This window comes from Dicentrarchus labrax, unplaced genomic scaffold, assembly GCF_905237075.1.
Source record: "Dicentrarchus labrax unplaced genomic scaffold, dlabrax2021, whole genome shotgun sequence".
Taxonomy (NCBI): Eukaryota; Metazoa; Chordata; class Actinopteri; family Moronidae; genus Dicentrarchus; species Dicentrarchus labrax.
Window position 1 is genome coordinate 28,566,719 of NW_026136705.1, and position 13,862 is coordinate 28,580,580.

The following is a 13,862-nucleotide window of genomic DNA, read 5'->3' on the forward strand; positions in this document are numbered from 1 at the left end:
TGATGAATCGACTAATATTTGCAGCTCTAATTAGTCTAAAGCATCAAACACTGGTAGAGTAAACTGTGCAGGTTGCTGATGACACATTACTGCATTATTGGGTGTTAAAGATTTAATTTTGTACTTAATTTACCTAATCTTAACAGTTTGGGTAACCAAAGTAGTGGAGTTTAAAATATATTACGATTTTCACTCAAAAAAAACTACTAAAATCATCCTAATGTGACATTTTTTGGGGTCTGTACCAAAACAACAATTTTATTTTGAAATATTTAACAGTTTAATGTAATTTTATACTTAAAAAGGTCAATATTTTCCACCTTTTAGTGAGTATTAAAATGTAGATGACAAGTCTCTGTTGTAATGGTTTGCCGGATCACGAGACCACGAATCTGTTCTGGGAGTTCAGGAGGCAAAATGCTCTGTATTGTACGTAAGCAGCAATTTAATTAAATAATAATAACTTCACAGAGATTAGAGACAGTCACGTAAAGCCCAAACTGACCATTTGGTACATTTTTATTGACTAGGTATATTAACACATTACATGCTACCAAAAAAAAAAAAGTAAAATTTAACTTCAAATAATATATTTTCATAACATGTTTTAACATATCGTACAATCTCTTTAAAACAAAAATCCTACTTTTGCTTGTTCTGGTCCTCTTCAAAGTCAGGCTGACGTGGCACAAAAGCAAAAATATGTGATCATTGCAAAAGGAAAACAACAACAACAACAACTAAAAGAACGTTATTTGGCATGAAGAGACGTGTTTCTCTTTGTGGAGCTGTAGAGGAGATAAGGTGCACATTGTTGGATCATCAGTGGTGTTTGTTTTTAAAGTATTCATTGCTCTCCAACTAACTGACTAACTTACAATAATGTCCTGACAGTGAAATGAGAGTGTTTTCTCTCTAAAGGCGAGTTCAGTGCCGTGCATCTGAATGCAAATACCCGATTAACACTCTGCATTAAAGGCAACAACAAACATACAGGATTCAACTTTAAAAATGAAGTGGTACCACTACAGAAAGGACAGTCCAGTCTGTGAAACCATTAAAAAAAAAGGGGAATGTGGCAACATTTTGATCCAATTAATTAAAAACATGTGGAAATAAATTTAATTTAACACATTTTGCATCTTCAGTTTATGTTTCTGTGTTTACAAATTAAACAATAGATCATTTAAACGTCCTAATATGTGACATTTGGGTTCATCTACGTCTTATTTTAGTTTATTTAAAAGCAAAAACACATTTGCAGCAGCACACTTTTATAACTATTGGACTGCAACCAGCAGCCATTTAGTGTTAATTGGTCGCCTACAGCATGAACACAGGTAGGTGACATATTATATAACATTAACTGCCACATGAGCTCTATTTTTATAGTTTTTCTGGGCTCGAATATTTCACCTTAACAAAGAAAACGTGGAATATGGGGGCTTAGAAATATTGCATGTGTTTATTAATATATATATATACACAGGGCTGTATATGACTCTTAATAAACATAATCACGGTAATAAAAATATGGCATTAATAAGGCATACAGAAAAAAAAAAAAAAGATTTCCTTAAATTTGAGTCTCAATAAGAAAACAAATGGAGGGAAACATTTTATAATGTATAAAGACACATCGTAAACTCAAGACGACATTTCAGGGTAACAGGGATCAGATGCATAAACATTCTGTGCAGGTTTGAGATAAATGTTGCAGAAATTTGCATCTGCACTCATTTATTTTGCTCCATGGCACTTAAAAGAGCAGCAGTATAGTTCAATTTCACCAAATATTAGTCGTATTTTGTATAAGGACACACAGCTGGGATCATTTAAAGCACTCAGAAGACACCAAAGGAATTATAAATGTGACTTTTTTTAAATCTATAATAGATTATTCTCCTATTTCTGCTTCACAATCACACAAACCATCCATACGCTGTTTCCATGCATGTGCGAGACCTCCTCCCGCTTAAGTCTTTATCATAAATATTATAAATACTGTGCGAAGTGAACTATTAATGATATTAATGAATCGTTTATACATCTGACCCCAGTTGAACTTGTATTGGAAAGCACAAAAAAAAGGTATTCATGTGAGTTCAATTCATTTTTTTAAAGTATCAAAACACACATTTAGTGACTGATTGATCGAGGCTGAGGTAGAGACGATGTAACTCTGCAGGGTTAGGGTTAGGGTTACCCCCCCCCAGCGACTGACAGAAGCATCCATTGTAGTTCATCTTAATTAGCTACATGAGTAATAAGACCATATTTTTATGTCGTAAAAAGGCCCAGTGTGTAACATTTAGCAGGATCTAACAGCAGAACAACGATGTTTTCATTAGTGTATAATCATTGTCAGCCACCAAGTTGGTTCCTAGATAGTAACAAATACTGCCAGATAGAGATAGACTGATTCATTTATCTGGGAAGGTGGTGAAAAAGTTGGTTTTGAGTCCTGAACATTTACCTAAATTTCTTATAGAACTGAATTATACAAGACTTTTCTTTGTTTTTATTCCGGCTGTTTGCAGCCCTGCTTTCTAAACATCGGCGTATTGGTCGACCACTACCGCTAAATGCCACTAAAACCCGACACACTGGACCTTTAAAATACACGTGTTATTGTCACCGGCAACTGTCAATCCCTGCAGGATTTTGCAGCCTTTTTTCTTGGAGGTTGTTGCAGCCTAAAAATGCCTGATTTCACATCAGTTTTTCCTCGTTTTTAGGCAACAATATGTGCTAGTCGCTAGTAGTTTTCGGACATATAGCTCAACGTTGGGCACTGCTACGTTGATTGGTCAGATTTGCAGGAAAAGTTGAGATGAAATTGCAAAGTCGTGCAGATTTCTGTGCAAAATCACAACTTCCTGGAGGGACTGAACAGCGTTACATCCGTCTCATCGGCGTTTACTGCACTTTACAACCCCCTGCAAGCCGCCTAATTAGTGTTCACTGTGTTATAACGGGGGGGGGGCAATGTTTGTGATCTGCCTGCTTTTGAGCCAAAAGGTCAAAGGGTGCATCGCCATTTAGCTAAAATTCCTACAGCAACAGACCTTTTTTATGGTTTATATTCAGTGACATAATGCTCAGTGGGCCCATGTGTGTTTATAAAAAGCTTTATGTGTAATAACAGCATGTGCATTCAATGAGGATGAGAAACAATATAAAAAAACCCACAGATAACGACCGGCACGGCATAAAGTGTCTTTTTGTACGTAAAAGATGCAAATGGAATTAGTGTTTTAGGGTGGATGTTTATCCGACGAGCATCTCTCCGAATGTTAGAGCCAGCTGGAAGACAAAAATAAAATCCCTCAACCTTTCTCCTGTCATCTTCTAAACAACAGCCTCAAGGGAATCTTTCCTTCCTCCATGAAAGGGTGCTTATTTTGTTCTGTGAAGTCATCCATGTTGGCGCTGAATAGTGTTTTAAAAGAGGAGCATAAAATAATAATAATAATAATAATAATAATAATAATAATAATAATAATAGGTGTACAGTCTCTGGTAGAAAAAAGTAACTCAAATATAAAGGAAGGAAAAACATGTTTACAGTATTTTAGCATGTAAGGTGTGTGTATATAGTCAATTCTATCATAATATTTTCCACTTTTAGTACAAAAAGAAAAAGGACTTGGTCTGTAGTGAGGGATGTAATAAGTTGGTGACGTCGTCTTGGCGAAGGAGGACCGTCCTGGGTGGGGGGGGGATAAAGTCCGAGGTTTCACAGTCTAGCACTACAAAAACTCACTGATTCATGATTCTGTGAGAGTGTTTTGTCTCCTGTGTGCAATTCGATTTTTTTTCCCTGTTTCCCCCTCTGCGTATGAATGAGATGTAGTGGGTGGGGACGCACAGACAGACAGACACCACAGGATGGAAGAGTAGCTCCACTCTGCTGTGTATGTGCAGACTTCAAATACTGTGCTGGAGGTGTGTAAACTAGGGATCGACTGATATCGGTTACTGTCGCCTGACGCTGCTCGGTTCTGGATCAAAAAGTGACATTTTGCCAACAATTTTCACTCCTTCTTCCCACTGAACGTCTCCCAGAAGTCGTTCAAAACCCCTGATTGAATCATTTTAGGATTAGTAGCTTCTATTGATCACGAAACAGCTCAGACGTTTTACTGCGTAGTAGTTTGGTTCATTCGACGGCAAAGAATTAAAAGGATCTTTGGGCGGTGGTTTCCCAGCTGTCCACATTAAATGATACGGACCGACAGGCGACCGGGACGGGGAACGCCAGCAGCAGACGGATAAACGGTTCAAATTCACCAGCCACTCCCCAGTAAATCATTATTTAGTGTCTGAAACCAAGCAGCCACTCTCTGATGCGGATTTGCCACCCTGCAGGTGACTCATTGATCAGACAGTTTAGCTGACTCACTGTCAGTGCATCATCAGTGACTAACTGCAAGTCATGCAGCTTATGAATGGCTACAAGCATCACTTGGTCAAGACTGCAACTTAAACCAGAAGAGTTAAAGAGATAATGCCTAATGTGTAGAAACAGGATGATGAAAGAGGCGTGTCGTATCATTAGAGGAGGATATTTACCGTTTCTCCTCTTTTTAAATGAGGAACTGATAAAATACAGAGTGAGACACAAGCACCTCTGATCCCCAAACGCACGCGTTACCATGGTTACCAGATCATCCTGCGTAATTATAGTGTGTGTAAATCACTTAGGAGATTTTATTCATCTCATCGGTTCCCGGTCAGCAGATGGATGTAAGAGTAGTCTATCTTTTGAATTCATAAAAACAAAAATCACATCAACTTTCACAAAAAATCCTTTTGAGTTGGTTTGGAAACTGAAATCCTACTTTTCAAATCAATCAATTGATCAATTAACAGCTTCCACGTCAGCCAAAATGAACCGAACCCAAAACGAGTAAACGCGCCAGAGTTTGTTTGAACCAAACACGTTGTGAACGCACCCTTAAATAGTGTCTCATTTCTACACCCGTTCAGCACAAGAAGGAAATAAAACCGCTTCGGAGTTTCTTCCAGTAGGCTAACTGCTTCCCCCTGCTTTCAGTTTGTGGAGCTAAGCTAAGCTAGGCTAAACACACTCATCTCTGTAACAATAAACCTTCCTATGTGATTGTGGATAAGACAACACACAGGACTGTTCCTTTAACATTAATAAATATTAAACGCTGCTATCTATCTGAATACAAGAAATATTTAATGCTTTTTTCTTTATGAGGCTGTAGGCGAGGAGCGACAGCAGCAGTGTGTAATCCTTTTAAAAAATAAGCTAATATAGGCGAACCGATATCAGTCTGACCTTGTAAACTCTTCAAAATGACATTAGGTAAGATCACCCGACACGTCTTGCATTGGCAGGGTCAGGGGTGCCTGACCGGCGCAGCTCATAGGTTCATATACTGTGTGCTTGTAGAAATCTTTTTCTTTTCCGAGCGTGACGAAGGAGGAGAAGGGTTTTGTGCCGGACGCTGTCGGAAAGGCGGCGGGAGGGAGGGAGGGAGAGAGAGAGCGTGCGTTCCTCAGCTCTCGTCGTCGGGATTGTGCTGTTCCAACAGTCGAACGTGGGTGAAGGGAAAGTGGCCTCGTTTGCCCTTGCACTCGCCCTCCCACTGGCCGTTCACGTTGATCTTGGTCACTTTTACCATGTCTCCCACCTGTCGAAGGACAAACAAAAAAAAGATAAATACAAACAAAAACACTTTCTCTGGCCGCTCCGATTTAAAGCTGCAGTAGGTATTTTTGCCACATTTGCTGAACCTTTCACTACATCCTGACGGTAGAACATGAGACAGATAATGTGTGAAAAAAAATCAGGTTCCTCGGGCTCGTCCTAGTGCCCCGAGTGGCATTCACAAGAATCCACCAGGGCCCCGAATGGAAACAACCAATCAGAGCGGAGAAACATAGAAAAGACACTCCGGGTTGGACGCTTGAATATATATTATATATATATATATATATATATATATATATATATATATATATATATATATGTTGAGTTTCATTTCCAGCATTTGACACATTAGGAATGAGACTCAACAATCAACTCTCTTTCTCGGCTCTGATTGGTTGTTTTCATTCGGGCCCTGGTGGATTCTTGCAAATGCCACTCGGGGCACTAGGACGAGCCCGAGGAAGAATTTTTTCACACATTATCTGTCTCATGTTCTATAAACCATAGTTTGACTGATATACAGGAATATATTCAATCAATACAGAAGTTGTGGTAGCGATAGAGTACGTCCACGTTTTGTTGGTTCAGGTTTTAGGACTCATTGCTGCTGCTCTCTTTTGTCATTTTTCATTACAAATCCAAGAAACGCACGTATTTAAAGAGCCGTACAACAATCTGAACCACGGCGTCACCACATTGAGCAGCCATTTCCTTGCCATCACTAGCTGTTCACACTCTGGTTATCAAACTGTTTCTCCAACTGCAGGAAACAACCAATACTGGAGATAAAAGGGGCTAACTCAGATGTTTGGAGAACGCTATAATATTTTAGACATCTTAAAAATCCTCATTATTAGCCTATTTTATATGTATTGGTGGTTTCTTTAGCTGGAAACTAGAAAAACATGTGGAGGTAGACGCCCAGAAGCTCGCGGGGATGTTGTAATTCCAGGTTATAAACTGCAGACAATGCACTTTAAATAGGATTTAATTTCAAAATAACACTGGCAGCTGAAAATTACAGAATAATTGCTGGTCCTTATCTACAGTGAGAGTATTGTGTGCCGTGAATCCAGTGTTTCCTACCGACGGCCTATACTTTGGCAGGCTGCACAAATATACTGTGACCTATTTTAAACTCTGGCGGAGGTTCGTAAACACTTTTAATGTCATCTAGTCTGTTTTATCTCACACAGAAGCACACACACACACACACATACACACACACACGCCTTCCACTCTTGTTATTTCAAACAAAATGGTGGCGCCTGTGTTTCTTGAGAAGACTCAAATAAACGGAGCTGCACAGAGAGAACGCCGGGAGCCCCAACAACTGACAGCTGAGGCATTTTAAGAGCTGGCTGTGTTGGAAAGTTTGAAAACTCAAGCACAAGGAAGACGGTGTGGACTGATTACATTTATTCTGCTAGTAAAATGGTTTTATTGAAGCTTCTGAATCTACTGTACTGTATCACTGACGGAGGAGGAGGAGGAGGAGGCGTTGACAGAAAGTATTCCTATGGTGTCTTCATTAACACAACAGCTAATGACCAGCTGCCCTTTGGCTGCACAGGCAGGGTTCGTCCTGCAAAACCTGTCGTGGAAATTAAAATAAAATACACTAAAACGGCCGAAATACCCTGTAAATAATCTGTACTGTCCTGGAGAAATGTGATATTGGTATTTTTACACCTCCGTAAACCTGGGTGCGTTTGATACTCAAATGTTTGTAGGATGAGTTGTGCGGTACGACTCTACAAAGCACGTTTATCAGACTATCTTAATCTTCATCGGCATCCTGGAGCAGCGAGCATTAATAATAATAATACCGATTTATATTGGTTGTTGTGGTTGATAAATACACGCACAGCGATGTTTATTGTACGGGCCATAAAACCTTTCTACTAGGGTTGCACAGTTAATCCAAATATCAAAACTGCGATATGCAAATCACAGGAAGAAGCAATTGTTGTTGTGACATTATAATGAAATAGAGCTGCAGAGATTCACTGGACTACCAGTCTTGTTCTCCAGTTGTACGAAAACATGTTTGTTTGCTACAGATCCCCTAAAAACAACAACATTAAAGTGGTTTTTTTTGGGTGAAAGTTCAATTTGTGATGCGAAAATTATAATCGTGAATCATATCGCAATCACAACATCTGTAAAAATAATAGCAATATGATGTTTTTACCATATGGTGCAGCCCTACTTTCTCCATCCTCTTTTAAATAAATTATTTTACTCATGGGCTGGGGTCAAATTAATGCAATTAAAAATAGAGGACTTAAACTGGGGTTAAATGTGTCAATACTGGTAAATTATATGACCGTTTCTCTCCTGAAAAACAACCTATGAAAGCGAGTGGGAACCCTGACAAACTGCTGTGAGGTAGCACGCTACGCTCATTAACCATCAGCACGTTGACAGCGAGCTCTCCGCAGTAAACAACGTGGACGTTAAAACTGTCCTCAAACCTCCAACATTATCTGCATTTTATTTACCAACCCGAACACTTGTTTATTTATCCGTTCCGAGTGAACAAATAAAAACAATGCGCCTTGTTTCTCTGGGCTCCAGCGCTAATGAATGTACAATGTAAGCCTCACATTAATCCAATGGGCCACAATGTGTACATAAAGAGAGGCCACAGTAAAAGGATCTGTGTCCGTCCCGCTCTACAGAGCCATCTCCGCCGCGAGTAGTCTTCATGTGCGCTGTCAGCTTGCATTTGTAAAGACACTTTTGTGTGTATGCTCACACGCATGAGTAAGCCATTAACAAAACCGGGACAATCTACACGGCCTCAGCTGAGAGCCAAAACACGACAGGCAAAAAAAAAAAAAAAAAAAAGAGGTGAACGGTGGATTGCTACCTCCAGAGCGAGCGCCGTCTTGTCGTAGGCGTTGGGCACCCTCTTCTGAATGGCTCGGGCAAAGACAGGCCCGTTCTGTAGGTTCGGGAGATGGGCGTTGACCACAGGCTGAGCGTACTGGCCTGGGTCCACCGGAGGGGTGGCCTGAGCCGCCCCTGTTCCGTCTGTGCTGCCCGCCACCCCTCCGACAAGCACCCCCTGTCCAGTCCCCGCAACGGGGGGACCCAGGCCGGCAGCGGTGGGCGACGCGGGCCGGTACTTCTCCACGTACGGCACTGGGATCATCCCGGCTCGGCCCTCCTGGTTCGCGGCGTTCCACCACTGCTCCTCCGGCTTCTCCAGCACGCGCAGGATGTCGCCCTTGCGGAAGGGGAGGTCCTCCTCGTCGTTGCCGGGGAAGTCAAACAGCGCCCGCACGAACTCCGCCTCATCGGGCTGCTGCGGGACGCCGGCAGAGGCGCTGACGAACCCCGTGTTCTTGGCCTTGTTTATGGGCTCTATGAGCGTGGTGGTGTCCAGGTAGTGGATCTTGTAAAACTCTAGCAGGGACGGCAGCGCCTCAAACTCCTGATCCCCGATCCGAAACCGAGGAGGAGCCAGACCTGGCGGAGGAAAGGGTCACAGTTAGTTTGTTGATGGAAAAACAATCTGATCAAACACTTAACAAACACCGATGTCTTTGGACGGATTAACGAGGCTGCTGGCAGCACTGAGCAGCTCGCTCCGACTTTGTATTCACACAGCGAGCGAGAAGATTAATCGTTCACTGGAAGGTCCAAACACGTCCTACAGAGGGCTGTGTTTGGGAAGACTATCACATTAATGGCCTTTTTCCATACACACGTGGTCCAACAGGGGCAGAGAGCCGCGATAGTCGACATAGGGCATTCCTTCACAATAAAAGTTTATTTAAAAAGCTTTTTATTGTGAAGCAGCAAAACCAGGACGCGTGGGGTTTTCATCAGCAGTAACTCAACACGACTCCTATACAGCTGAAACATGAAAGCAGATACCCCGAGTACACAGAACAAAACAGGACAGACACTCAACTTCCAACCACAGAGATTCAGTTAGAAGATACTAAAAGTACTGAGATCTGTCCGTCCGCTCTCCTGAGAGGGAACGATGAGGCTCCAACATACAATTTTACATCAGTATACACACACTAGTAAATCTCCTGGAGATTCAATCTATAAATACAATAACCTGAATGTGTTGTTTGGGATAATCCGGCGATTTAAATGCATGAAAAAACAAAAACAAAACAAGGCAATTCATCACATTCATGCAAATCCAATATTGCCATAAAGCAGTGACACTCAACTTAAGGTCTGATGGGGATGCAGGAGCGAACATTTTCTAATTCACAATCACAATAAAGTGATTCACACTTTGCTTAAAGTGCTTGGTAAATGCTCAGTAATGTCCTAATAATGAATGAGCCATTCAGAAGAAGAAGGCGTGAGGTCAGCCGGCGCACAACGGTTGACAATGAAAACAGGAAATGTGCTTTTATTTGACCTCCTTTAAAACCCCTAAAGCGCTGTTTAATTTGCCAAATGACAATCGAACATCAACAATCCAAATATTCATCAGTTTAAATCTGATACATGTTATTTATTTGTGTTTATTTTATGGCGTTTTTGCAAAAGGCAGAGTAAGTCGGGGGATCCCTGCCAGGAAACGTTACTGCTCGTTTTCCAACAGCCGCCGAAGATAAGCGGACTTATTAAAAGAGACATAATCTATACCTTAATAATCTCATTTTGTGGCATTAGCCCACATCAGTTTGTGTGAACAGTGGACATTTTAGTGAACATATTCAGGCAATAAGTTCAATTTTATACGAGTCAGTTTGAGTGGATGTCCTGATTTAAACAGGCAGCTGCACTTATAGCCTCTATATCCTATAAAAGTCATATTAATGTCACTGTTTGCTTCTAGCTGTATAATATGACTGCTGTTCCTACACATCAGCCACTCATTTGCCCTCTATCACTTCAAATATCTGTCATACTTTTCTCTGTCAGACCAGTTGCTATAAACACCCTTTAAGAAGATTTTTTTAAAAAAAACAACTCAATGCCAAGGAAGCCTGGAAAGGACAAAGAGCAGCGAGCACAGCAGCAGACCTGTGAGCAGGGCTATGTATGAGCAACAGGGGCAGGATCACAGACATTCCTGAAACGCCAATCTGGCCCAGTCATCCTCCAGTTGTGACAGCCCAGCCTGCCCACTTCCATTCAATCCCTCCTGGAGCAGCAACAGCAACAGCAACAGCAACCCAGCCTCACCTCTCCACCGCCGGGCCACCGTCCTGCTGCTGCTGGAAGAGAGATTCATAAATGAGCCCCGAGTCTGACTGACTAAAACGCCAAAGTCCATTTAAAAAGTAGCACAATTACACGTTTTGTGCAAGTTTCTTTGTAGTTTGACTGGTTTTAAAAAGACGACCACTCCTGTCTTCTTTCGTTTGGCTTGTGTTTGTTTTTAAGATGTGGTTTTTAAAGATTTTACTGCCCCCCGCTTCCCTTCGCAGAGTCAGTGACTTCTTTTAAAAACTACATTTCATAGACTTCATGTAATGTCATCTTTTATACTCTATTTCAAGCATTTATCATTTTTGCTTTGTCTGTCAAAGCACTTTGTAAACTCTGCTTTTAACCAACGGGCTATATAAATAAAGTTACTACCATTATAATTAAGATAATTTAAGATAAGATAAGACTTTTATTGATCCCTCACAGGGGAAATCCACTAATACTAACAACTACACTAATAAATACACATTATCACCAGTATTACTACTCATTTAAGATTGTCAGGTGTTAAGATACAACAGTTTCAGCTCCCTGTAAAGCAACCAACATATAATTTGAGTAAAAAAACTCTTCAGACTGACTTCAGATCCACAGCAGGTAGGCGGCTAGCTGAGCGAAGCTAACACTACACAGGGCGGTAACGACAAAAAAGTTCCCGGTTTTGTACACAAAGAGTGAATATCATCCCAATATATACCCGCCGACTTCAAGAGCACCTCGCAAACACACGGGAAACGTGTAAACAAGTCACAAATCAGACGCATATTCTCAGATTTGTTAAATAAAGTTTAAAAAAGACGCTTTTGTAAAGGGGGTTTGGCGTGGCTTGGAAAAAAATCACAGCAAAACGAGGCTCAACGTTGAGTGTGTGTGTGTGTGTGTGTGTGTGTGTGTGTGTGTGGGACAGGTAACTCACCTGAGCCCGACTGCCGGTTGTTGCTGATGCTGTTGATGATATAATGGGACACTTTGGAGTTCTCCGACACGGACAGCACGTAGTCCCCGGGGCTGGTGATCGAGTCCCGCACCAGGAACACGCCGTGCCGCTGCCCCTGGAGGAGGGAGACGGCGTCCTGGCGGCTCAACCGTCCCCAGTACCAGCTAGCGCGGTCCTCGGCGTCGAAATTACCCGCCATTGGGGGGGGGTCGTGAAAATCCCGTCCGAGAGGCTTGAGGCCTGTTCCCCCTTCGCCTCTCGCTAACCGCGACTCATACAAACAACTTTTTGGTTCGAGTCCCCCCGCTGGAAACAAAATCACACGAGGAAGAAATAGGTAAAAAAAAAAAACGGCGGAGTCTCGAGGCGGTGCGGTTGGCGGGATTTACGTGGCGCCACAAGAAGCCGAGAGTGGGACAGATTGTTGCGTTTAAAGTGACACAAAATAAATAAATCTAAACTAATGTGCAACAAGAAACTCGCGCACTGAAATGGCGGATCCGGGGAAAAGTTTTTTTTTTTTTTTTTTTTCCTTGCTTCTGTTTCTTCTTCGTCTTGTTTAACTGCGGTTTGTCGTCCGGCTTATTGGTGCATTAGCGCCCCCAGCTGGAGTGCAGGCCGAACCAGGAATTACACTTATAGTCTATAATAAATAAGGATAAGTAACTTATTACTTTTAATAACATTACTTTACCCAGTGACTTGTAGTGTAACTAGTTACTAATACATTTCAGTAATAATATTACAGTTACACCCCAAAAAATTATTAGTTACAACATTATTTTTGTTGGCACCAATACAGCATGTTATTATTTTATATTTTTTTTTATAATTAATAATTGTTGTAATAATAATAATTATTATAATTAATTATTATTATTATTATTATAATTAATAATAATTACAATAATTATTATTAATTATGATTATAATAATATGTATTATTATTATAATTATTATTATATTATTTCTAAATAAACAATTTATATATTTCTAAATATACAATATATATATATATATATTGTATATATATTTCTATATAGACTGAGTATGTATAGGGATTTTATAGTAGGACTATATTAATAATTATTACATTATTAATATATACATACAAAAAATTATATTAGACATAAATAAAATGAATAATAAATAAATAAGTGTCAATATTTGTATCCCTCTCTCAGACTGACTTATTGAATCATCTAACCACGCACACATATTAAAATATATTATTCTTTATCTTTTATTAAGATGTTAAAGATAAATAAGTTAATGGTGTACAATTGTATTTTGCACTACATTCATTGTACCAGTAGATGGCAGCGTACGCTTCATTTAATAAACTGACAGTTTGAAGGAAAACTCACATTTATCAAAGTCTGTTATTTGTCAGTAACTTATTAATAGAAATAATATAACTTTCCCCAGTAACTAGTAGTGTAACTAATTACTAATACACCCCCCCAAACAATACTTTTGTTGGCATCCCCCTACTTCACCAGCAAAGTATTGTTACTAGAAATAAAATTACAGTTCATTACTGTATTCTTGTACATTTACACAGTTTATTCAGTAAATTATTATTTATTATATCATTTAGTTTAATTAGTGTGTATAAACACTGCTGTTTTAAATAAAAATTGTATGAAAGAACAAAACAAATAAAAATAAACAGGCAGAGATTTAAGGTTGATTAAGGTCTAGTTTTTTAAACTGCTGTAAATGTATAAGAATACAGTATTTTTATTTCTAGTATCACACTGTAAATATAAAATACAGTAAAAACAAACATAAAGTACTCTGCTGGCGAAGCTGCTGCCAGTTAAATACTACAGAGAAAACTCTTAAATTCTTATTTTTAATTTAGTTTTGTGTGTTTTTTTAACTTAAATTGTGTCAAATGTTATAATTTTATTTACAGTAGATGTACATTAAGATGGTTAATGTGTATATTTGTATTACAGTGTCACCTGTGGACCGGCTTCGACATCTTAATACACAAATAAATTAAATGACGTAAAAACATTCAGACTGAAAATGACA

The 13,862-nt window shown here is 39.9% G+C and overlaps 1 protein-coding gene across 1 annotated transcript; it reads right to left on the reverse strand.

The window, feature by feature from the left end:
- Nucleotides 1–489: 489 nt before the first annotated feature.
- Nucleotides 490–12,354, reverse strand: LOC127364311 (adapter molecule crk). Its single transcript, XM_051401736.1, has 3 exons — nucleotides 11,799–12,354; nucleotides 8,562–9,163; nucleotides 490–5,666 (listed from the first exon to the last, which is right to left on the reverse strand). The coding sequence occupies exons 1-3, from the start codon at nucleotides 12,016–12,018 to the stop codon at nucleotides 5,532–5,534; spliced, it is 957 nt and encodes a 318-aa protein (XP_051257696.1). The 5' UTR covers nucleotides 12,019–12,354; the 3' UTR covers nucleotides 490–5,531.
- Between the last annotated feature and the right edge of the window lie 1,508 nt (nucleotides 12,355–13,862).